General features: G+C 39.3%; 1 protein-coding gene across 1 annotated transcript in view; it reads right to left on the bottom strand.

Annotated features, from left to right (window-relative positions):
- Positions 1-26,984, bottom strand: part of syt9b (synaptotagmin IXb) — a 50,903-nt gene that overhangs the window by 13,679 nt on the left and 10,240 nt on the right. Inside the window, exons 2-4 of the mRNA XM_088339764.1 lie at positions 15,481-15,656; positions 13,786-14,003; positions 11,884-12,424 (exon numbers count right to left, since the gene is read on the bottom strand). Coding sequence (XP_088195890.1) covers positions 11,884-12,424; positions 13,786-14,003; positions 15,481-15,656 — 935 coding nt within the window. The remainder of the gene's footprint in view (positions 1-11,883; positions 12,425-13,785; positions 14,004-15,480; positions 15,657-26,984) is intronic.

Here is a 26,984-nt window from a genome sequence, read left to right as displayed (position 1 = left end):
ATATAAATAAAATGATGACTCACAACACGTGGTAAGCTTTCTCTCCTGGCTTTGATCTCTTTGATCTCCGGCAAAACGAACATAAAATGCGACAGAAACAAAATGAAAATAAATCCAAACAGCTTTGCCAACATCATTTTTGCCTAACCATGTGTTTCGTTACTCCCCAAGCCTGCACAAAATTTAGTAATTTTATTCATATTTAGTTTCTTTTGTCTTTTATTAGCCTATTTGGTATTGGAGTAATCCAAAAGTAATTGAAAGTAATCAAGATAAAGTAACCCTATCCAACCCTGTACACCGACTATCACCAAACAGCAAATCGATCAAGTCAAACCAGCTCGCCGCGGTAGCCGCTATCTCTGTATCGATTTTTTTTCGTTGAAAACAAAGCGAGCGGTTTGATGTAGTAAAAGGAAGTCCGTCTTTTTTTAGAGAACCGGCTTTTTTCTTCCAGTAATCCTCATGGGATTGGATGGATCATGGGCGCCACCCTTTCCCTTCTTCCCAATAAAAAAAAAACGCTACACGAGTGGGTCCTGTTTCCGTTCTGGTCCTGACACGTAGCCTTAAGAACACCTGACAAGCTTCTGTGCACGCTGCTTCTGAAATAAAGCTCTCCAGTGATAGGTCTTCATTAAATTGAGTTTCTAACTGGTGTGAGTTTTAGGGGTTGACTGATCCTATTTTCGAAATAATTAACATGGTAATAACATTGTGACAACATAAAACAGCATAGGAATAACTTGGTGACTTATTATTTCAGAAATATATTTTAAACTGGTTGCCCTTCGAGCTAAAAAAGTAGCGCTTAGCTTTAAAAACCTCAGTGAATAATGAGATAAAAGGTAAAAATGGCTATACTGGTATTTCTTACATTCCAATAATGTGTTTTCCTTCTTTACATAACTTCGCCTACTGCTGAACTAGGGAAATAATTATATCATAAGACAAGTACTCTTAATTCCTTAGATAAAAGATCAAATAATCATTTTTGAGGAAGTCCTGGTTACACCATATATGTATGGTGGTGATATATTTTAGGGGAGAAAATATTTGTAATATTTGTATATGTAATTAAAGGCTAGGTGTGTCGAGCAGTGACAATCAGGAAGGTACTGAAAGGCACAAAAACCAAGGCTTCTTCTATTCTTGTATTAAAGTCGATTTTTCTGCTCTGGCTTGACCAGAGAGGATACATGCTTATCACGAAGAGGGTGGAGTAAAACAAATATCTATTTGAATATACATTTATTAATAATGGTATATACAGAGCAGCAGCGTTCCCTCTAAGCTGCGCGGGTGCGCAATTGCGCACTGCTCGCACAAGAAAATCTAGCCAGCACAAAAAAATGAGGGCTCAAAATTACTAATTAGGAAGCGACTCAAGTCAAAGTTACAGTGCATGAAGGTAAAAATACACGGGTTCCCCTGACGTTGTGTCCTAAATGCGGTATTTTGAAGTCGAGTCGAAGGAGAAGGAAGTTGAGTAAAGGTCGTACAGTTTGTCTGGGAACCGGCTTCTTCGGCTCGGCTCACTAAACGGCTCTTCGGGTTGTTTTTGCTTCTTTAATCCCAACATGACCAAATATTATGTAAAATTATGCACAGAATAACTTAAAGGAAGGGGGGAATAGATCCAAAAAGAAAAAAAATACCAAAATGAAAAAGTAGTGAAAAGCTGAGAAAAAAAGAAACAAAATGAAGAGAAAAAAAGGAAAAATTTTAGAAAAAAGCCAGCAAAAAAGAAAAGAAAGAAATGTAGGAAAAAAGTAAATACAAAATAAAAAACAAAAAGAAAAAAGTAACAGCTCGGAAAAAAAACCACAATGAGATTTTTTTTAAAAGAATTTTTAAAAAAGTAGAAAAAAAAACACAGAAAAAAGAAGAAAAAGTTTGTGTTGCATTCAAATAATTTCCAATGATATCAAGTGAATCCTGTTGCCAACATTGTACTTCCACTAAAAAATGTGATTAAGTACAGTTCTGTATCTTACAACCGACTAACTAAGCCCCCAAAAATGTTAATATTATGCGACATAATATATCGGAAAATAAAAATTAATGGATATCTTGTGAAAGAATTGTAAGAACAAACGACGTTTGCAATAGTACACGAGTCAATTCATTCAAAAGAGAAAAATTATTTTGCATTGCCGCAAACTCAGCAAAATGTAACTTGATGTCAAGTTTTGAACATGTTTGCTAATGAATTATCTTGCCACACGTGGGATTATGGTTGCTCACTGTTATTTCAAACGCTGCTCACCGACTTTGTGTGAACGCTCAGACCCGTGGAAAATTACAGGGAACATTGCAGAGCAGTATTGCTCAGTGGAAAAACTGTACTTGAATGTGTGTGAAAGAGTATTCATACAGCCAAGCATACACCGATGAGTCTTCCACTTAGCACTCCACAGACAATGTCATCTCCTCCCACACAAACACCCATTGAGCTTGCTTTTAGACTACAAAGTGCTAGCCACTACTCTTTAGCACTCAAAACAAAGCCAGTGGTCAATAGTACGGTCACATTTGCCCAGCCAATGAAATTAGAAAAACAGGCCTGAAGCACAGCAATAAAGCGGAGTGAGAGAAGACAGTCCATCTTTCCCAATTGGATGTTAACGCTATGTGGGAAAGTATGGATTTTCATCAACTTCCTCGTACTATGACCGTCTACCTGATAGTTTGATGTGAATCATGTGTTCTCGATGACGTCCAGCTTCATCTTTCACTGAGTGTTAATGACACATATCCACCAATAGATGTGGCGCCACAGTCGGCTATATTGGATGAGTCCAACAGAGGCAATCTGATGTTATCATGGGTCTAAACGGTTGTGTTATTGGCTGTTAAAATGAAAGTCCGTTTTTTTTTCATCTCCCCACAATAGTTACCTCTCAGGGCGAGAGAATTAAGGAACATGGTTATCGAGGTTCAGTAAAGCAGACCGAACAGAAATCGTAGCCATAGGTGAGGAGTCTGTTGTGAACATTTTAAGGGGAGACATAACTTCAAAATATTAAATGTAAGAACACGATTTAAAAGTTTCTGTATATCTATAACTGTTGTAAAACTATGGAACAATCTCAATAAGAACCTGAACCAAGTCAAAATATCCACTAGTTCAAGAAAAGGTACAAATATATGTTGCTTAGTGGGTACAAAGGAGATTGACCATGAATAATTACTGGTGAATTTGATTTATGTAATAACATGGCAGAGTAACAGGAGTCAGAGAGATGTAGTTGTATGTTTGTATTTAGGTACATATGTATGTGTATTTATTTGTGTATGTGTGTATATATATATACCGTAAATTCCGGACTATAGAGCGCACCTGATTATAAGCCGCACCCACCACATTTTAAGAGGAAAACCGATTTTGTACATACACAAGCCGCACCTGTGTATAAGCCGCATGCGCCCACATTTAAACATGTCACACAAACACAAAATTAACCCAAACCCGACTTACAGTCCCGCGATTGAAACTAAATGTCCTTCATTAAAGTCCACAGTCCAAAAATCACAGCCGGCAAAATGAATGGAAAATTATACCGGTACTTAAGGTTTGATGCAGACCTGCAGAGTCCGGGTCCCTTTGAAAGTAATCCAAGGAAAAAAGTGTATTATTGTATACTTCTGCTCACTCCTTTCTGAATATGTATTTTGTTTTCTCTTCTTTTGTTTTTTGGTTTATGTAGCTTCCTCATTTGTTTTTCAATTTGACTTGAAAAAAAGGGCGGTAAAAAGCTGGAGCTCATTCTGGTCCTGTCCCCTTAACAGCCAGCATTAATCAAATCATGTATTATTAGTAGTAGTACTAACAGAGTTTCTAAGTGTGCAGCATTGTCAAATAGGAGCGAGCTACAGCAGTTTGAGAGAACCACATAGGAAATATTGAGCCTAAACATGTCAAGTCAAGTCATGTTTATTTGTATAGCCCTTAATCACAAAGAGTCTCAAAGGGCTGCACAGATCAAAGACTATTGCAAACTATAGACTATTAAGACACCATCCCCTCATCTAAAACCTACATGAGGACAAATAATACATATTATCAACATAAAATATAAGTGCGTTTTAACTGAGATTTAAACATTTCCACTGAGGTTGCAGATTGAATCTCAGGTGGAAAAGCATTCCACAGCACCGGGGCCCGAATGGAGAGCGCTCACGAACCTGCGGATCTCTTCTTGGCTCTTGGGATCACTAGAAGACCAGCATTTTCAGAGCAAAGGCTCAGGACCGGAACATAGGGGATAATTAAATCTGAAAGCTATAAGGGAGCAAGTCCATGCATAATTTTGTATAATACCAACAGAACCTTAAAATCACATCTTAAGCTAACAGGAAGCCAATGCAGGTTAGCTAAAATCAGGGTAATGTGATCAAACTTTCTTGTCATAGTTAAAAGCCTCGCTGCAGCATTTTGTACCAACTGAAGGCTCTTGATTTTGGACTTCGGGAGACCAGAGAGTAGTGCATTGCAGTAATCGAGACGGGAAGTAACAAACGCGTGAATTATAATCTCCGCATCTGACTGAGACAGTATTGAACGGATTTTAGCAATGTTACGAAGATGGAAGAAAGCTGTTCTAGTAATATTCTTCACGTGTGTTTGAAGGGACAGATCGGGGTCAAATATGACACCTAAATTTTTGACTGTGTCACTCACATTTGTCAATGTTCAGAGCAGTTTTTGAGAACAAGTCACGCCATTTAGATGGACCAATAACTAACATTTCAGTATTTTCAGAGTTAAGGCGAAAGAAGTTGAGTGACATGTTGTCACATCCTGCACGGTTGTCATGGCGCCCAGCTGGCCCCGCCCCTTGACGCCGGCTGAGACGCATTGGACTGATTGCTCTTGGAGTACTTAAGCGCGCTCCTTTGTTCTGTGCGTGGCTGGAACGTTTGTTAAACCTGGTTAAACTCCGTGAGACTTCTGTTAAAAGCTGTTAAATCCCCAGTTCTGTGAATCTGCCCGTATTTGATCCTGTTTTGTTTTTTGGTCTGATCCGTTTGTTTGTTTTTGACAACTTGTCTTTTGTTTGGATTTCTAATCCACTCCGCGACCATCGATCCCCGGATCGAGTGTGCGCACCCTCCTTATCCTTCCCCCAATAAATTGTGAGTACGTCTACGCGAATGGGTCCTTTTTTTCCTGTTTCCCGTTTTGTTCCGTGACACATGTCTGCCTCTCATAACGAGTTTTTTCCCTGTTTTTACAATATTCCAGATTTATTGACATTCCCCAATAAAGGCTCTTCATAAATTTCAATTCAGTACAATTGGTTTTAAAAATGTTTTAAAAAAATATTGTTCCGCAAACAATAACTCCAGTCTCACAGTCTTTATTAATAGCTGACCTGCAAACTTCGGTTTTAAGATATGCTGCAGATCATCAAGTTTGATCATCCTCCACGAACTCATTAAGAGAGATGGCATTTCAGGAGAATATTGGGTCAATTATATTTAATCTACCATCCCTTTAGTACACAGTGATATTTATGGATGTGTTTGGCAGTGGAACCGGTACTGCAGGGTTTGAAATGGTGTGGGTGAATATCGTATGTGACGTGTCCCAAACTTGCAGCAGAATGAAAAATAATTCAACCAAGAAAAATAATGAAAGAAAAATGCAAAGGGGTGAGACTATAGTTTCAGTGCATCATATATGCTTAACTTTAGATGAGACACATTTGCGTTCAATGTTACTTAGATTGTGACTTAAAAATGAAATATGTGCTTTTGTGCAGTGTTCATTTTACCCCTGAAAAGTGATGGGTCCCGCATGCTCAAAAATATATGGGTCCCAACGTAGATCTAGGGGTCCCTAAAATTTAGTGTTGTAATTATATGGTTAATCGGCGACAAATATATAATATAAATCTATGTATTAATTCAGTTTTAATCATCACAGTTTATTGGTAATACAAATCAGTTATCACTTCAGATTTTTCAGTCCACAATATTGTAAATCATACAAAATAATATTGCTGAAATAATTATATTAATCTATATTTTCATTCAGTTTTAATCATCACAGTTTATTGGTAATACAAATCAGTTATCACTTCAAGATTTTTCAGTTCACAACAATATTGTACATTATACAAAATAATATTGCTGAAATAATTATATTAATCTGTATTTTCATTCCGTTTTAATCATCACAGTTTATTGGTAATACAAATCTGTTTATCACTTCAAGATTTTTCAGTTTACAACAATATTGTACATTATACAAAATAATATTGCTGAAATATTAGTCTATATTTTCATTCAGTTTTAATCATCACAGTTAAACAATTCAGGTTTTCAGTTCATATATTCTTCGTGGTTTGCTGTCCCGCCACAGTTGTTATGCCTTCTCAAGGTTCAATCCATTATCATCCTCCTCATAGCGTAACCAGGAATATAATTGAGTCCATTTTGGCAGAAAAGTCCTTTTCTTGCTAGGGATATTCTTTTGTTTATTTTCTTTCATCGAATCGTTCCCTTCAACACACGTGTTTTCCAAGCCTCTGTGGTCTTCCGAAGAATTTCTCCGCCGTTTTTTCGTGCCGGAATTATTACCGTTGTTATCACTTTTGGCATTATTTTTCGACTTATTATTGACACTGAAGAAATTACTAATTTATTTTGATTTTCACCTTCCCTCGACGACAAGCACCACAACAATGACGTCATCTCGAAGGAAAACAGGAAGTCAGAGGCAGATGAGATTGAAACCAGACAGGACAGACGGGATCTTTACCAGACACACAAGCAGATACCGGACAGGAAGGAACAGACGGGATTGATACCTGATACACGAGCAAGATACCGGACAGGACGGAACAGACGGGATTGATACCGGACAGGACAGACAGGATCAATACCTGATACCGAGATCGGCGTGCAGACGAAAACTCGAACCGCGAGCCCAAAACAACAATGGCGGATCTGTCTGATGAAAAGTTTGGAGTGCGGTAAATCTTTGTTAAAAATAAAAGTAATCGGGTAATAATGACAATTTTGTGTCGAAAAAGTTGCGTCCCCGGGGACGCACGTTGATTCGACACTATGCGTCCCCAGCAAAAATGATGCGTCTAGGACGCAGGGACGCGGGCAAACGAGAACACTGTTTTGTGCAACATTTTTGGTCAGAAATAATAGTGGGACCAATGTTTAAACATACCGTGGTATTTCTTTACCGGTATCAAATGGGGGAAAGAAAAAAATTGGGTTATATGGTGAGACTTTTGGCAGAATTACTATTGCTTTATAACAATCTAGTGACCAAATTATGAATGAAATCATGATTTTGGTCAAAGGAGCTGTACTGAATTTGGACCGTTATTACTCCGCCATCTCCTGGTTTGTGGCATCATTGCAGCCTCTGTCAGGCACATTGTGATGTGCGTGCAAGTATGTGCATTTCTTAGGTGCCCTTGAAGAAAATTTATATTTCTTGGGGTTTGGAGGGTACTTGAAACAGACGTTTTTCTTACTTCCACAATTTTTATGTTACACTAACAAATGGAAAGGAAAAGAAAACTTGAAGACAAGCATGAAGTCACTTATCATCCCCCCATCCGTTTGTGCCCCCATTCCTCCTACTTAATGTGTTCTGTCCCGAACAGCTTTGCTAAAAGTAAGATAAAAACAGATGGTGTGAAAAAAAAATATATACGTTTTCTACGAACAAAGTTAGGCATTGTTAACACATACCTTAATGGCGTTCCTTAATGAAATGAGCATATGATATAGCAGACAGAGGTATGTGAGGTATAAAACAAATCCTACTACTCCATCAGTAGTTAAGTATGTGATCTTTTGTATGCTATTCCTCAAATTAGTCCAAAAATTTTAATGATTTTAGGTCCCACACAACACAAATATTGCTTTTGTAAAAAAAACATAGTAGAAAACAGAAATCGGTGTACTGTAACTAATGTATTCACCCTGTAGATAGACTTTGGTATTCAGCGTTTGAGCAGTACAGTCATGTGTGTTAATCACAGCCCAATAGAGGCTTCAGGAGGATTCATGATTATGAATGATGCACATAGTATACGGACTAGACCAGCGCAGAGGCCCCACTTGCAATCTCAGTGGACATAACCTACTTCTACTGGGGAATGTCAGACTCCCTAATCGTCTTTACTATCCATGCTCATGCTTTGGTGAATGCAAAACCCATAGTTTTCGTGTATTTATAGAAAAAAAATGAATTGCGGTTTGGGCTGGGAAGAGCAGGAGGGTTTTAGGATCATAAACACTTAGGCTTTTCTATAAATTGCAGGATACAATCCAGTAATATCTCACTGTATCACTGTTTATTTTTTTATCGTGCATTGTGTTCCGCATTCTGATTGGCTAAACAGTCACCCCGCCCCTTTTTAGCCTCTCTCTGCCAGTGTGTCAATCACGTTGCAGTCTAAATCGTACACGTATATAACAGCTTGACAACCCTTCACTATGCAGGCGCATTTTTTTTAAATTTCAAGTTCTTCTAAAAGCCATCCTTGTCAACAAAATGCTCTGGATCGACAAAAGCACCAAAAGGCAGAGGAAGATGCTTTCTATCGCCCACAAAGTTGGACTACCCCAAATGCTAAAGGGTCAGAAAAACATTTTTATGCAGGATTTTTGTTTCCCTATGGCGACAAATTCTCATCTTAAGTAAAAAAGTATTATACTTAAATAATTCCCACCACTTTTCGGAATCAGTAGTACAATAAAGCAGCAAAAATATTTTTAGAATTATAACTTAACAATACAGAAGTATTTTATCAAATATCTTTTATAAAGTGCAGTACTTTTATTTCTTAAAATATTCTATTCACGTTAACATTTTTACACCACATTTTTGTTTCCCTATGTTCACAGGTAGCAAAATATCTTTGATGGATAGTGGCTTTAAATCAGTTCCTCTCCTTTTTGGAATCAATGGTGCAATGGAGCAGCAAGATTATATTTAAAATTGTAAACATTATCTGTAAAAAACAAAACATTTACAGAGTACAGTACTTTTATTTGCTTAACAAATGATTGAGCCTGTAAATAGGGTTTGTTCTTTGGTTTTAATGCATAATAAACGATTTATTAATTACTTATAAATAGTCCCTTTTTGCAACAGAACCCCCGCAAAAAATGAAGGATTATTTTATTCTGCTATTTGATCATCAAAAAAACGCCTGAAAATTAGTACTACTGCCACTAGGGTACATTCTGCATGCACAGCTTACTTATAATATTACTATCATTGTTGCACTCACTTGGCAGGTGATTGGACACGCAGTGTGCCAATGCCATACATAAGGTCGGGTGAATAATTTACCAGATTTCGTGTTTCTGTCACATTCCATCGTTGTGCTCTGTCCTATATGGGTCAACACCCATAAGGCTTTATACAGCTTTCATTAAACATTAAGTGTCTCTAAGTATATTTCAGTGTTTCTGTCTCTTGAAACCACTCATGTGTTCTACTTGGAGACAAAGCCAGACACATTTCCATTGATACTTCTCCAGAACTGAATTCTTACCGGGCAATTTCTTGGGCTTTTTTTTTTGTTAGCAGATGGGTTGTCTCAAAGGCTTTTTGACCAAATTGGGTGCCCCTGTCCTATATACATAGAGTTCCAAAGGTCTTGGACACATTTGAAGTCCCCATAAGAATGGTATAAGATAAAAGTTATGCAATTATTTTACGTTTTTTTAAGACTATTGATTTTGTAATATATTTTCAGACCCTTTATTAGCGTTCACTTAACCAAAAAAGGCGTTTTTTGTGCTCAAATGTGCAAAAAATGGATCATGAACTTTTATTCAGCGTTCATTTTGCAGAACATTTGGAAGGAGCCACCAGAGAGGAAATCCATTGTGAGATGACATGGTTAATTCATAAGAGATGAGTGCTTATGACCAGCTAAAAGAATAGAATACCCCTCAACTTCTGACGATTCGATCAAACAATTTTGACTGCTTTCCACCAGAACCCCTGTAAATTGATCAGAAGAGCCAGTAGGCAATTTTAGGGTCCTACATTGACCATTTGGTATGTCTTAAGAAGACAACAGCACATGACGCCTTACAATATACAGTTAGTCTAACAGTTGAAGGACCCTGACAAACCAGCACATTGTAACTTTAGCATTACATTGCAACAGAAGATGGAACATGGCAGATTTGACAATTGTCTTGTTTATGGCAAGGAGGTGACTTTTTATGTAAACTACCAAGTTAACAAGTGTAACACTTGTCATGATTGCCCTATTTGGAACACCTGTGGCAGCTTGATTGGCGCCAACAGCTCGGACAAGCTGATTGGTGGCCACACTCTTGTTAAGCCCCTGTCTTCTGTTCAAACTTTGTCAGATCGTTTGCGAGCTGTTGTGTTTTCACTCAGTGAGCGTTTTCGTCCGACTCCATCCCTGTTAAACCTGTTTTCTGCCTGATCCCCGTTTTGACCCATTTCTGAACCTGACTACGCCTGTTCTGCCTACCGCCGGCTTATGACCACTATTACGAACTCGACATCGCCTCTCATCTCCAGCCCATGTCAAACGACGTGCCATTCCCGCCTGCCTTCTTCCGACACGGAGGTGTCATCCCCGCCTTGCTCGATTCCGCTCTCTGCCAGTCCTCGGATCAAGCAATCAGGCAAGCCTAAAATCTCACTCTCTTTCAATAACATCTGAGAAACACATGCAATTGATTCCTGTGTCCGTTCTGGTCCGTGACAACACTTGCATATGGGGTACTGAAAACCCATATGAACTTGTTAAACCTGAACGAGATTCCCTAAAGTTGACTGTGTTTTGTGCTATGTCAAAAAAAGCTGTCTATGGACCATTCTGGTTTGAAAGAACAGCAGTCAATAGTGAGACGTACCACAACATGCTGGAAAGCTGGTTAATGGATAGATTGAGTAAAAAAAGAGTCTTGTGGGGTGCCACCACACTGGAACCTCAGGGTTGGACAGGTTCTGAACACAACACTGCTAGACAGATGAACTGGACAGTCTGGGCTAAATGGCCTTAATCTTATGTCCTAGCCACCTAGATCTCTCATAAGGTGTGATTTCTTTTTGCAGAAAGGTGTTAAAGGAATGGTCTATGTACCCCCTAGTCCAGACCTGGACACTCCGGTCCTGGAGGGCCGTATGTTCTGCATGATTTTTGAGGTTTCTCTGATCCAATACAGGTGATTTCAATCACCAGTATCGTTAACGAGCACTTGCTAGCTTGCTAACGAGGTTATAATTTGTATCACCTGAGTTAAAGAAGAGCAAACTTCAAAATCTGGCAGGACGTATGGCCCTCCAGGACCGGAGTGCCCAGGTCTGCCCTAGTCCAAAAGACCTGATTAAGCTTAGGGCCCAAATAACTGAAGCTGTTGCAACCATTGACAATGCAAGAATGTGACTATCGGTATGATGTGTGTCGTCTGACCAATGGTCTTTGGACATTCCATGTAAAAATTGAGATTGCAAGCTTTCTGAATTTACCAGATCTGTTTCTGTATCGTCAAAAGTTTCCAAGATATTCAATGTCAAAGGGTAACTTTTGGAACACCCTGTATGATCCACAAAACATAGGTGATCCAACTAACTGTTGTAAGGGTTTTAAGACCTGAGCAAAGAAGCGTTTTGGCAATCAACAAAACTTGAAAGCCAGTGTGAAACCTTGTTTGCGACAACGAATGCTCGAGCAAGTTCGCAAAAATGACTGGCCCGTTGTAGTTGGTTAGTTCTGGTGTAAGCTGCAATAAAGCAGTGGTCGTGTTCGAAATACTCACTAATGAGTATTGCGCTATTAATAACATTTTATAACTCTACTGTTAAAAAGAAATCAGAATAAATGACATAAAAGATTTGGTTCTTACCGAAGTGACATATTGGACTTCCCGGCACAATTTTGTTTCTCGTGGGAAGTCGGAAAGATCCAGGAAGTTGTCGACAACCACTTGTCCAATCAAGTCATGGCGGGTAAATCTGTCAAAGTCATAGACACTAAAGTGTAGCTTTCGGTTCGTCAACTCAGCGTACGCTACCGGAAAGAGAAACACCTCATCAAATATTGGGTTGAGAGTCTTGCGATGGACCTTAGTCTGGTGCTTAGTTTTACGGTCAGGAAGCAAGTAGATCTTAACGTAAGGATCAGAGGTCCCAGAAAAGTCCTTGGCAGGAAGATCTTGAGCTTTGTGAATCTTAACTATCAGCTGCTCCAGGTCAAAGTCAAACTTGAGGATGAAAAAGAGACGACCGCAATTGTCTGTCCTACGTCCATCATCCGTGTCCACAGAACGCTGCTTGTAGAGCTCCGGTTTGATGCGACCCAGACCAGTTAGACTGTCCTGCCGCTGGAACTGAGTAGGGTTGAAGTCTGGATTGGACAAGTTCATCTGACGCCGGATCGAGTTGTGTCTGTAAAGAGGGCAATGGTTGTATTACTTGGATAACTATATTGTGCAGTTTGAATTGTTATCATTTGAAAGTTTATTTCAAACAAAGGTTTGACTCTGTTGTGATGTTTCACAGGGCTTCTGGGGAGAAGAGTGGTACTAAATTAACACGTTATCATTACTATAACTTTTTAAGAATTAGATCTTAAGATAACGTGCAAGGAAAATAGTATTTTACACACAGTATGTCCCAAAAGTGAGTACACCCCTCACATTTCTGCAGGGATTTTATCGTAATGTTTAATTGAACAACACTCAAGAAACATCGCTTTGACATAATGAAGGGTAGTCTGTGTAAAGCTTATATAGCTGTGTACATTTATTTTTCACCTCAAAAAAAAAAACTCAAAATATAGCTATGAGTAGCTGAACCCGATGGTAGCAAAAGTGAGTACACCATTAAGTTAAAGTTCCTGAAGTTCAATTATTTATGTGGCCACCATGAATTTGCAGCGCCACTTCAATCCTCCTGGTCAGAGCCTCACAAATTGCCACTGGAATGCTCTTCCACTCCTCCAGTACAACATGACAGGGCAGGGGGATATTCAAGATCTTGTGCTTCTCCACCTTCCATTTGAGGATGCGCCAAAGATGTTCTATAGGGTCTAGATTCGGAGATATGCTTGGCTACTCCATCCACTTTACCCTTAGCCCTTTTAGAAAATCTGTGGTCATCTTAGAGGTGTGTTTGGGGATTCTTCTCTGCTCCAGTTTTTCACAGTACACACTTGAGTGTGTGTTTTCCTTAATGAAATGCAAGTCCCAAATTCCAGTTTAACTTATGCAGCCCCAAGCCATGACATTCCCAACACCATGCTTGACTTTAGGCACAACATAAACATGTTTGTACTCTTCACCTGGTTGCCGCCACCCATGCTTCACACCAACTAAGTCAAATACATAAATATTTGTCTCATCCGACCAGAGGATATCTTTCCGGTAAACCTTGGCCTTTGTTTACATACTTCTCTGCATTGTGTCAAAGTTATGTTGCTCCAGTGATGTTCTATTAAACATTATAAATAAATATCTGCAGAAATGTAAGGGGTTTACTCACATCTGAGACATACAGTTCAGTATTTGCTGGGGTATAGCATAGATTCATATGTATCTTTGGTTAATGTTGAGTTCTTTGACAATTTTTATTGTTTTATATTAGAGAACAATCTGTTGTTTTCTATATATTCAATACTTCAAAATGCGAATGAAGAGGAGGAAAATAATTGTTAGTTGCAGCCCTATTTTCAAATACTCCAGTATTCATATTTGACTTTCTCTTTTAACACAAGTTCAGCATCGCTAAATAATCGATTTTCTACTTACCGTACTGAAGACGTAGGTTCAGTAATTTGCCTTTGCACTCGGTCCCTTGCCAAGGTGTGAGCTTGGGCATGGTCAGCTTTTGCCTGAGTTTCCAAAGGTATGTCGGGTGAAGTGTGGCTGATCTTCAGACCCGACTCTGGGACCGACACAGCCATGGTGAGGCCTGATGGCTCCTTGGTACATCCGTCCTCACTGTACTCCCTGTCATCTCCATCCGCCTGGGATACAAATATTGAAACGAAACGAAATGAAATGAATTGATCTGCATTTATATAGTGCTTTTCAAGTCAAGACTTCCCAAAGCACTTTACATTGTGCTTCACATTTCCCAATAGCGGGCGTGCAGCCATGTAAGGTGCTAACCTGCTTATTGGGGGCATTAGGGGTTCAGTGTCTTATCCAAGGACACTTCGACATGTAACACGGAGGAGCCGGGATTCGAACTGCGATCTCTTGATCCCAAGACGAGCGCTCTACCTCCTGAGCCACTGCCGCATTGGAAAATGCTTTATAATCAATGTATCATTTCCTTTAGATAAATGGATACATACATGGATAAAAAATTCAACTGTTGGGTCTTCTTTCTTTGAACAGTAATCGCGGTTTACTTTTTGCAGTTTTTGTTGCTTCCCCGATTTTCGTGGATTGTTCTGCATTCTATTCTGCCTTTGTCTGTCTGTGCTTCAATAATGTAGCTGCCTAGGTTGTACACAAACAGCTTGACCAACTTACATTATATACTGTATGGGTAAATATCTTTTTTTCAATATAGGTTTCTCTAAAAGCGATCATGCCAACAAAATACTCCATACCCACATGATCACAAAAAGACAAAAATATATTACCTATTTCTGATGAAGTTGGACTTTTCGACATGCTAAAGGAAGATTAAAGCATTTTTATTCCATATTTGTTTTTTCCCACTAGTGTCCCTCTAGTGGCAATAAAATCTCATCTTGAAATTATATTTAGATAGCACAAAAGTTATATGTAAAAAGACAGTTCACAGTTCACAGATCCCTTAACCGCCAGGGTTGTCGCAAAGGGGTTTACTCTCCCACATAAAAATAAACACTAAAAAAACACCACAACGGAAGCTACTCTGGTGTATCTAATGAATAACCGGACTTTGAAGAAAACCAATACATTATTGTTGGTATTCTGTTCATAGTTTACGCTTTCAATAGGAGATTTTAATCATGGCAGCAACTATTCAACAACATCTACTACCTACAATGCTTAGATTGAGCAAAGAAAAATTAATACATTCGGAAGTTTTGTCTGCAGTACCTCAAATGCTTTGTCATTTTTATTTTGAGGTGACAGTGGTGGGAAAATAAAGGCTAATTCATAACACGGTACTTTTATTTGTGAAACAATTACTTGAGCATGTAAGTAGGGTTTGTTCTTTGGCTTCAATATACAATAGAATATTTGATAAATGAATGAATAATTAAGTACATATTTCTAAGTTGCATCTTTTGACTATTGCAGGTCCTTTTTTGAAAGTAACACACGCAAAAAATGAGGAATTACTGTAAAAGATAAAAAAAAACATTTGTATCTCCACTTTTATGAATGGCAGATTGTACAGTACAATCATTGCTAAATGAAAAAGAACTGAATATTTCAGTGTGTTTTATCGGGATTACACCACTGTGTCACGTCCATCTGAGGCCTTGATTTTACTTTTACCTCTGTTAGGACAGGCTCTTGGTCTCCTCCCAGAAAATGTGCCCCCTTGAGGACATCTGGCAGAAATCGGCCACTGAGAGGTACCCAGCACAGCTTCCATGATACAAATAGTGAAACGCTGAATAAAGCCAGGCCACAGGTGGTCACCAGCAGGGACAGCAGGCTCACGGATACATCTGGAGATAAAAGAGAAAGAGACTTAGGGTACCGTGTGCACTTTCAGGTGATGGAACAGAGACATGTAAAAAACAGCTTATGGGAACTGATGTTCTTTCATGCTTCTAAAGGACAAAATGTGCTGTACTGTAATGCAATGGGGAAAAAATGAAGAATGCTAACAGCTCCACGGAGAAAAAAAGAACATTTGTATAATGTCACGATCCTGCACTTCGATTTTTGCTTCTCGCTATGTTCTCTCTCTCCTTCTCTCACTCTCTTCTGCTTGACTTTACCTTATTTGGTCACTCGCTTCCTGACGCTAATTCCCTACTTGGTTGGGACTCGATTTCCCTTCTATCTCTACTCTCCCCCATCATCATCTAAACACTCTGTTTCCTTGGCTCTGTGCTAGTTTGTTGCCTTCCCTGTCACGTCCCATGCACTCTTACCTTTGCTTTTTGGACTCACTGGAACACCGACCGCACGCTCACATCCTTGACCACGATAATTGCCTCGCTACCCGAATACCTGTGTACCACACCATGCCCGAGAAAAAGGCTCTGTTTGCTGCAATAACCAGTGTTCCTGCACTCTGCCCAAGTACATTCCCGATTGGGTTCCTGACAAATAATACAGGAAAAAAGTATGCTTAAAATAAATACAAAAACAATAATAAGATAAGACAAAATAAACAAATGATTAAAATTAGCTGACAACAGTTTACCATCTACTGCGGTAAGCATTCAATTACACCAGGTCTGCCTGGGGAACACATGCGGCCCGTAAAACGAAAATGGTCAAAATATAATGACAATATATAAAAGTAAATATGGTTTTCTGGGTGAAAAATGTGTCCCGTGTCCATTTCTGTGTCAAAATAATTCTAATACAGAAATATGACAAAAAATACTACTAAGCTAAATATCAAATTTAGTGCTTAAAACAGGGACTTAATAGATTATTTTCCTTTCATTATAAAAAGTAAATAATACTATAGAAATACTACAAAAATGTTAAGTCAAATCATGTTTATTTGTGATGCCTTTAATCACAAAGAGTCTCAAAGGGCTGCACAGACCACAGAATATTATGACACCATCCCCTGATGTAAAACTTACATGAGGTTAAGGAAAAACTAAAAAAACTCAACATTAGGAAAATGAAGAAACCTTGAGAAGGGACTGCACTTGAGGTAATCCCCCTTCCGGGATATTACTACATTAATACTATAAAACAAAAATACTACTAGCAAAATAGGACAGAAATACTACAAAAATAAAACTGCAGTAATTTACAAAAACTGCAAAGAAATAATGCAAACTTACCACTATGGAAATACTACAAAATACTACAGAAATAGTACAAAATCATACAGAAAGACTACAAATATACTGTCAAGGAAATACTTCGACAGGAATACTACAAAACTACCACTGTATAAATACTATAATAAAAAATATTACTGCAGGAATAGAATGACAGAAATACTACAAAAATACTTCCACATAAATATAACAACAGAAATATGACAAAAATACAACCATCGTAATGGTACAAAAATACTGCAGATACACTTAAAAAGAGTATACGACAGAATTACTACAAAAATACTATGTCACGGTTGACATGGCGCCCAATTGGCCCCGCCCGTTTGGCACCAGCTGCGGCTCATTGACAGATTGGCTCTCATTGCTCTCATTCTGCCTTTGTCAGTCCGTCAACGAACCTCTGCCCCGCAAGACGTGGGTTCTGACTCGGTCCTGTTTTACTGTTGGTATTTTCTGTCCGGTATTGTTCCCGTTTATTTTGTTTCGTTCAATATCGGTTTCCATTTTCGTTCCCATCTGTTTTTGTTCTGTTTGTAACCGCGGTATACGTGTCCCACCAAAGATCCACATTCACGCTGGACTGGATGATGAGGTTTTTATTATTACAGTTTCTGCAAAAGGATGAGTCACAACATTAGCTTTTCTGCTGGCTTTGATCTCTTTGATCTCATTGCAGTTCTCTCTGGTAAGACTGCCAACAAAGCATATCAAAGAGCTTTCTTTTCACTTTACATAAAATACATTTTAGAATATCTCAATACATTTTTACATCTTTACATTTTAACAAGATACTCTTAACAAGAGATCGTACAGTGGATTTTTAACGTTTACAATGAATTCAACATATTTTTCTTTAGTCTGAATTTTAACCAACATCATCCTTTTTAATGTATATGAGAACATAGAAATAAAAACAATAATGAGTATAAAAACGGGTACAATTTACCTGCAAATGGATGAGTCACAACATTAGCTTTTCTGCTGGCTTTGATCTCTTTGATCTCTACAAGGGGAATTAATATTTAGTAAAACAGAAACAAAACGAAAATAAACCTAAACAGCTTGACAACATCAATCACATTACTGTGCATGTTGAGAGATTTGTCAGCTGGGGTTATAATGTTTAAAATTAACTTATTTTGTGGAGCACCAAAAAATGTGTCTTACCATTGCAGTTCTCTCTGGTAAGACTGACCTTCCGGTCACATGTCAGAAGCCAAAACCAAACCCCACCTTATACCAGCAGATGGCACTGTTGGACTCATCATTGCAGGACATTTACCAAAAACTATACACATATTTCAGCAGGAATTTCAATAAAACAAAAGTTATTATTACACCCGTTACATGTTTATTATTCTCTCTAGTTTTCATTCTCGTCTAGTTTGTCCTGTTTAATTTCGATATCCTGTTTCATTATCAAACCTGTCTGCCCCGTCCTGTCCGGTATCAAACCCATATGTCCGATATCTGCTCGGGCACCTGGAATCGATCTCGTCTGTCTCTGGGTTCCTGTCTTTCCACGCCGGACCGCTGCCCAACGTGCATGACTCCCCATTTCCCGTAAAATATAAGGGTTGTGTGAGAACGTCACATATTTGGGTCCTGATCCTCTTCCGGTTCTTGACATACTAGTATAGAAATACAACAAGATAGTACTGCAGAAATACTACAAAAGTAAAATAAACCGCTGCAATATTACCAGACTAAATATCAAAATTGGTGCTTAAAACAGAAAACCAAATACTTTATTTAGGTATAATTGTTATTGATAAAAACTAATCTAAATGAAAAAATTGGATCGGTCTCCTGGATTGTTGGCCAACCGTGTATTAAAAAATATACGACTACAAACACAACAACAAATAATCCTTACCCACATTTACTTTAATGTTGTTCACCCAAAATTGGAGAAGTACTTGCCCACTTGCATAATATTGCGAGCTGCTAGGATACGAAAAAGTAAACAATGAGCTAAGCAAAGAATTATTTTCAAGAATCTTAACCTCAACAAGCGAATGTTTTGACAGCATTTGCTAGTGAACATTCCGTTTCCAATCACATGTATATTTCATTGCCTTCATGGATTCGTATTTAGCCATTAAAGAAAATGTATGGTGTGCTGTGGAAGGTAAGCTGGAGGTGGAGAAGAAATCCTGCAGGCGATGAGGTGCCCGAGTGCAAATTCTTGTTGCTTGCCGGAGAAGCAAATAGAGAGAGACGCCACAGCTGGTTGCACTTCAGGCAGTTTAAAAAAAAAAAAAAATGTCCGAGCAAATTCCCTTTCCAGTTGAAGTAAACCGACTCACTTGAGTTGGAATCAATGTGTTCCTGTTATATTTTTTTAATAACAAATACAGGGAATAGAATATACCTTTATTGTCATTGTTACAAAATGGGTTGAACATATCGTGAGAACGAAATTGGGCGTGGCACTCCAGGTTCACATTTAACAGTCAGGACAAAAGAAACCAAAGAAGATAAAGGAACAAAGAAGAAAAGGTTATAATTTACACAATATAAAGGAACAAAGAGGGCAGCATGGCACCGCAGTGGTTAGCGCATGTGCGGCACAGTTCATTTCTTGGGAACCTCCTGCGTGGGTTCAAATACAGCTCCAGACTTCCTGTGCGGAGTTTGTATGTTCTCCCCGTGCTTGCGTGGGTTTCCTCCGGGCACTCCGGTTTCCTCCCATATTCCAAAAAAAAACATGCATTTCAGGTGAATTGGTCGGTCCAAATTGTCCCTAGGTGTAAATCAGCGAGTGAGTTGTCTGTCCCTGTGTGCCCTGCGATTGGCTGGCAACCAGTTCAGGGTGTCCCCTGCCAACTGCCCGATGATTGCTGGGATGGACTCCAGCACCCCCGCGACCCTTCTGAGGATAAGCGGTGTAGCTAATGAGATGAGAAAGGAACAAAGAAGATAAAGGTTATAATTTACACAATATTTACACAAGAAATGTGGGCATGTTGGATGTTACATACAGTTTTGGGATTGTATTAGTGCAAAAATACTCAACATTGTGCAAAAATAGTCAACATTGAGCAAAGAGAGCATAGGCATGAATACAATTTTACATCTGTATGAGGTAGTGTGTTTGCAAGAGTTTCAGTTTTTGTGTGGTGTGTGTTAAGGGTGGTAATGGCTCTGGGGAAGAAACTGTCTCTGAGTCTGTTTGTTTTTGTTTTGTGTGACCTGTAGCGCCTGCCGGAAGGCAGCAGGTCAAAGAGGTGGTGGCCGGGGTGAGAAAAATCCTTGATGATGTTTTCCGCTCTGCTGAGGTAGCGAGAGCAGGCAATGTCCTCCAGACTGGGCAGAGAGCAACCGACGATTTTCTGGGCTGTTTTAATGACCCTCTGCAGCGTTTTCCTATCTGCTGCTGTGCACCCAGCATACCACACCGTAATGTCAGAATGCTCTCCACTGTGGCTTTGTAAAAGGACACCAGCAGCTGCTGTTTTAGATGATTTTTCCTGAGCACTCTCAGGAAATGTAGTCGCTGCTGGGCCTTCCCTACCACCGCTCTGGTGTTTGCAGACCAGGAGAGGTCGTCAGAAATGTGCACACCCAGATATTTGGAAGAGTGGACTCTCTCTACACAGTCTCCTTTTATGATCAGTGGTGCTGGGTTCTTGTCTTTCCTCCTGAAGTCCAGTATGAGTTATTTTGTTTTTGTGGTGTTCAGTATGAGGTGGTTTTTCGAACACCACGTTGTCAGTGACTCCACCTCATCCCTGTACGCCGCTTCGTCCCCTTCAGAGATGAGCCCGACCAAGGTGGTATCGTCGGCGGACTTAACAACTGTGTTCGTGAGTGCGGTCTATTCACTGGATATACAATGAAGTGACCGAATCTAATACCGTATAATAAGTTTACATTGTAGTATACACTCAAAATAAGGCGAGAAGACATCAATGGATTTTGAACTTGCAAGGGGGGGCGGTACAAGAGCTTTCAGATAAGAAAAATGGCATCCCTTCCTAAAGCCTTCCTCCGAGCCCCCTCTTTTTATTAGATCTTTAAGGTTACAAAAACAGATCAGCCCTGAAAGATGTGGAAATTGAAATACAGCAACATGATTGGCCGATGGCAACAACAATGCCCTTGAAAAAACAACCAACAGAAGTGAGTGAACATAGGGAACAGTCATTCAATGAAATCTCCTTTGCCTTCATCCAATTAATTGTAAGACACTAATAATTTCCCTCCAAAATAAATCAAATCGCCTGCTCATTTAAGCCCCTAATCTTATACTGGGCCGCCCACCCACAAACAAGAAGGGCTGAGCCTAATCAATGTGCCCAGTAGTCCTAACTGGTAACTGGATTGCGCAAGTGTCTTTGACCTTTTTCAAGTCAAGAGCTACTTTTTGTGACTAATTAGTGCCACTTGAGTGTGTTTGTGATGTTAGTGGTGAGTTGGTTCATATGTAAAGTTGCATTTATTCAACTGTTGAAATAAACAAATTGTTAACACATCCAATGCCAAACAATTAGATCATTTATTTCACTGTTTGTGAATAAATGTGTTGTACTTGGATCCCTTATAATCGATGAGTATGATTTCTAGGTTGTAGGTGACTATTATTTGGCGTTGACATTTTTTCTACCTATCCGGCTCACCTGTGAACAGTTAGTCTGCATCCGCCCTCAGAGCCCAACTGAGTTTGGCATGCCTGTTTAAATAAAGTTTTACACTGTAGTAGACACTCAAAGTAAGGGGAGAATACATCAATGGATTTTGAACTCGCAAGGAGACCCAGTACAAGAGCTCTTAGATAAGAAAAATTCCATCCCTGTCATGGTTGCCATGGCGCCCACTTGGCCCCGCCCGTGTGTATCACGGTTGCCGTGGTGCCCAATTGGCCCTGCCAGTGTGTGTCACGGTTGCCATGGTGCCCAATTGGCTCGTTTAGAGATTGACTTTCTGTGTACATAAAGCTCAGCGCGCTCTTGCTTCAGGATCAGCCCGTCAACAAACTTCTGCCCCACAAGACGTGGGTTCTGTCCTGTTTTCCTGTGATATCTACAGTCCGGTATTTTTCCCGTTTATTTTGTACTGTTTAATTTCGGGTTCCAGTTTTGTTTTCCGTCTATTCTTGTCCTGTTGTTTAGTTTCTCCAGTTTTGGTTTCCGTCTAGTTTCTCATGTTTATTTTTGTTACCCTGATTTGTTATCGATCTCGTCGGTCTCTGGCGTCCCGTCCTTCCACGCCAGACCGGCTTCCTAACGTGCATAACTCCCATTTCCCATAAAATAAAGAGCTTGTGTGAGAACGTCACGCTATTGGGTCCTGTTCGGGTTCTGACAATCCCTTCCGAAAGTCCTCCTCCGAGCCCCCTTCTTATACTAGATCTTCAAGGTTACAAAAACAGATCAGTCCTAAAGGGTGTGGATATCAAAGAACAGCATTATAATTGGCCGATAGCAACGATGATGTAGATACTGATAACTGCAAGGGATAAAGAAGTGTGTCTATTTTGTTTGTGCATAATGTGAAGCTGTATGTGAAGCCAACTTCCACAAGCATTGAATAAGATCATGGAGAAGAACTTTTCAAAAGTTTTCTTTCAGAGCCTTCGAACGATAATTATGTATGTGGTGTCGGATTCCATCATACAGCGCTGCTCTTTCAGCCTCGCTTTGTCATTCTCGACACAAAGAGCGCTTTGCAACACATCTTTCGCTTCGGAGGAGTGGGTCATCAAGTGGCCCTGGGGTCGGTTGGCGGAATGCGACGGTCTTTGTCAACTTTTTTTGAGTCAAGGCACACTTTTTTTATTCAATTCTTTTGAGGCACACCGAAAATGTTTAAAAACACGTTTGTGGACACGGCAGACAAAGGTGGATATATATTTTTCCCACCCTTACCTTTGGAAATATACACTTTTTTTCCTTGGATTACTTTTAACGGGACCCGGACTGTGCAGGTCTGCATCAAATCTTAACTACTGGTATAATTTTCCGTTCATTTTGTGGTTTTTAAACTGTGTACTTTATGTTCAGTTAAAATCGCATGACTCAAAGTAGGGTTAGGGTTAATTTTGTGATTGTGTTACATGTTTTAATGTGGGCGCATGCGGCTTATATACAGGTGCGCCTTGTGTAAGTACAAAAGCGGTTATCCTCTTAAAATGTGGTGGGTGCGGCTTATAATCAGATGCGCTCTATAGTCCGGATTTTATGGTAATAAGAAGTGGATCGTGTCCTGAATCAATACAGTAGTGCCAGGACCGGCCCAAGCCTTCATGGGGCCCTAAGCCAAATTCAATTTGGGACCCCCTATTACTTGTTAATTTGCATACCTACTAGAACTCAGTCCATGTTCTACTCCCGGGGTGGGCAACTATTTGGAGTCGGGGGCCGCATGTGACATGTTATACTTCTTTTGAAATACATTATTTTCATCAAATTGGTTTTGAAACCACCACAATAAAAGCAAAATAGTTCATTAGGTCCCTGTTTTAAGCACTTCATTTGTTATTTAGTTTTGAAGTATGACTGTAGGTTTTTTTTTAGTACTCGATGCATGAGCTGTGATCACGACTATAAGCCAAGAGGTGGCAGCAGAGAGTAACTCATTTTCAAATTCCGGACAGCACCATTAAATAAATGATTGAGACTGTAAAGTGGGTTTGTTCTTTGGTTTTAATATATAATACTGTAGAGTACTTAATAAATAAATGAATGGATCAAGGTTTCTGCCTGGGACCTTTTCGGAATGCAACCCACATGAAAAACAACATTGGGTCTTTTAAACTTCTGTTTAAAAGACCCAATGTTATTCTTCTTATTAATTCTTCTTATTTTTTAATTGCAATAAAGACACTTGTCGCTTTCTGAGAGCTATGGGGTTTCCTACGTATGCGTGGTCTGTAATCATAGCCTTCAGCTCCTTACAGCTCGAAACATCTAATTGCATTCAGACGCTTCTCTAATCAGCAGGTTCGTGACAGGAAGCTGGAAAATGTCCAGATCCTCGTTACGTATTTCGGCGGAATTTAATTATCGTAATGTGATTGGGCGTGTGGCCCGTGGATTGAGCTGTTCTGCTGTCATGTGTTTCTAGATATGAATCACACCAACATGGAGGTCTAAGATCATGATACACTTGAGCTGGGAAGCAAAGATCAGTTTGATCATCGGGAGATAATGTTCTTTGTATGTTTCTCAGGTAGACAACTGTCGACAATTGAAAATTAACAATAAAAATGTAAATTAAAAACTGTCAAAGGGAATCCAGGGTGTGCTTAATTGATAAAATTATTAATAAGTATGCACTAGTTGGCATGTTTGTCAGCAAACTGATGGAAAAACTGTGACTTATCGTCCTTATAATAGAGTGAATACATTTCACAAGAAATGGAGCTCCTTCCCTAACCTTTTAATCTAATCGGAAAAGCTATTTATGAAATGAGTCTCTTCCTGGTTTTCTTTCCCTTGCATTTCTTATTTAATTCAACCTTTTTCTCTTGGCATTTTTCTTTGTTGTTATTTAAAGATGGCTGCTGGATGGCCCTGCCAATTAGCATGAGCTTTGTATACATGCTAATGATGTGTAATGGCACAGTTTTTTTTCCCCTTTATGCTAAAATCTGAACATATACAGAATTGAATGCATAGGTACTTTTCTTCCTCTCATATTTGATAATGTACTAAATCTGTATTTTTTTCATTGCTGATTATTAAGGTTAGGAGAGCACCTATGGCAGGTATTGGAACGCTGGCAATATTTGGTTTGTTTAAGGGTATCTGTCCTTGGAACGCAGACTCATACCAGTATGGGCTGCCATATATTGGCCTTTGTCTATTCGCGAACCAAAAATAAGGGGATTTAAAGAAAAGCTGTTATGACTTTTTATTGATCACTACTAGAGAGATGAGTAATATTGTTACACAACTTTGCTACAAACGTAGGATTTGACTTTTGCTTGATTGTCCATTGTTCTTGTTGGGATCTAAAGTAGTGGTTTCATCAAGAGTAGAGTAGTAAATTCAAAACAGACAGGTCAAAAAAAGTATGAGAAAAACTTAAAATCAACAATATGGTATGCTTTTGCTGATAGAAACTCAGGCACTGAGGCTCCCCTGGATCTGAGGTGACTCCAACATCAATGCCAAGCGAGAGAACATGAGCAAACACAATGTTGCTTGGATTATTTGCTGCAAATCTCTCCTTGATGAAAAATGAGTCAAGCAAACTGGACAAACCATGGTTAAAAGTGCAGTAATTTTGAGTCATGTGCAATATTATACAAAGCAATCAAAAAATACAATCACACTAAATTGTCACAACCCTGCACTCCTCTTTCATCTATCTCTCTCGACTTTACCTTATTTGGTCACTAGATTCTGAGTTCTATTTTCCTTCTCACAGCTGCGGGCACTTGTCTTGGTTTCCCTCCTATCACAACCCTCCCTCTTCACTATCTAAACACTGTTTCTCCTTGGCTCTGTGCTAGTTTGTTGTCTTCAATGCCACTTCCCAAGCTTGTTTCAGCGTTGTGGTATTCCACTGACAATTATCTGCCTTTCTGGATTCTGTACTGCCCGACAAACTCTTGGACAATTGCTCCCGCTGTTAGTAGATACTAAAACACCGACACCTTGCCTGCATTTTGTACCACAATCTTTGCCTCGCTACCTGACTTCCCTGGTATCGAACTCTGCCCGAAAAAGACCATTGTTTACTGTATTAATCAGTGTTTTGGCTCTTTGCTTCGCACCCCCGTGAGAGGGTTATTGACACACATTTATTTGACAAGCATTTTTCACATAAGGAACTGCAATTCAATGTGCGGTATAAAAGCAGTTAATAAAACATACAATGCAAGACATGCCCTTTACCACTTAATCAATATCCTAGACAATGATAAACACAAACACAAAGAGAGTGTAATGGAAAACATGGAAAGGTACAGATTAACCATTTCAGGAAAATACCTTATCTACACTAAGGACAGCAGGGGCCAGTCACAGGAAGGAGTTAATAGTAGGGATACAAGATAATTATCAGGCCAAATATGTCGCACAGTAGTTGGCCTGTTAGAGGGAAAAGAAAAGAGTGGATAGTCATATGGAGCCACACTGTCATATTCAATCGGCCGACACTACTTGTTAGAAATATTCTAATCGTTTAGGATCCCCATAAAATAAAGTATCGTGGTTTACTTTTTGTTAGGTTTAAGTCCCCAACATTTTTAATAAAACGCTCTGAAATAAAGGAAGACATAGAGAATCGGTCATTTAGAATTGGTTATTTTATAAATCATTATCATGAGAGCGGCGGAGACCAGGCTGTTACAAATCTCCTCCTCGCTCTGAACAAGTCCCCGAATCCTCCCTTCTAATATTAAGGTTCTTGGAGAAAAACAACTTGAGTTATGGCATGCACAGGTCAGGGTGCACCCACTGGAATGTGAAAGAGACAGAAACAAAAAAACAACTCATGGCCTTGAAGAACAGCTTACGGCTGAAAACTATACAAAAAGGGCTGAGAACACTTATAACATATTAATGTCAACTGTAGGATAAATATATGTATATAACTCCAACACTTTTCCCCCGTGACTCTACTGTGGATAAGCGGTGCAGATAATGGATGGGTTTCCTTTTCACGGTGCATTGTGTTCTGCATTCTAGATAACCAAACAGTCGACCCGCCCTTTTTTCTGCCTGTGTCTGCCTGTGCGTCAACAACGTTGCAGCCTAAGTTGTACACTTACGCAAAATAGCTTCGCAAACTTACTTTACAGTTATAATTCTCTCCAAAAAAAAAAAAAAATGCTCTGGATCATCAAAGACACCTGCCGCCAGGCCCGAAAGGCAGAAGAAGATGCTTTCTATTGCCAACAAAGCTGAACTTCTCAACAAAAGCTTTTGCATACTAATGAACCTAATTGAACCAACTGGAAAGCTGACATCATCCTCGGGATTGACTTCTTTGAGGGCATCACGCCTAACAACGCTTAATCAGACCACCTGGTTTCACGAGATGAAAAACCCTATTTTTAATCGT

This window comes from Urocampus carinirostris, chromosome 7, assembly GCF_059441175.1.
Source record: "Urocampus carinirostris isolate Australia breed hairy pipefish chromosome 7, RoL_Ucar_1.0, whole genome shotgun sequence".
Classification (NCBI taxonomy): domain Eukaryota; kingdom Metazoa; phylum Chordata; class Actinopteri; order Syngnathiformes; family Syngnathidae; genus Urocampus; species Urocampus carinirostris.
This window is presented reverse-complemented; position numbering and strand designations above follow the sequence as displayed.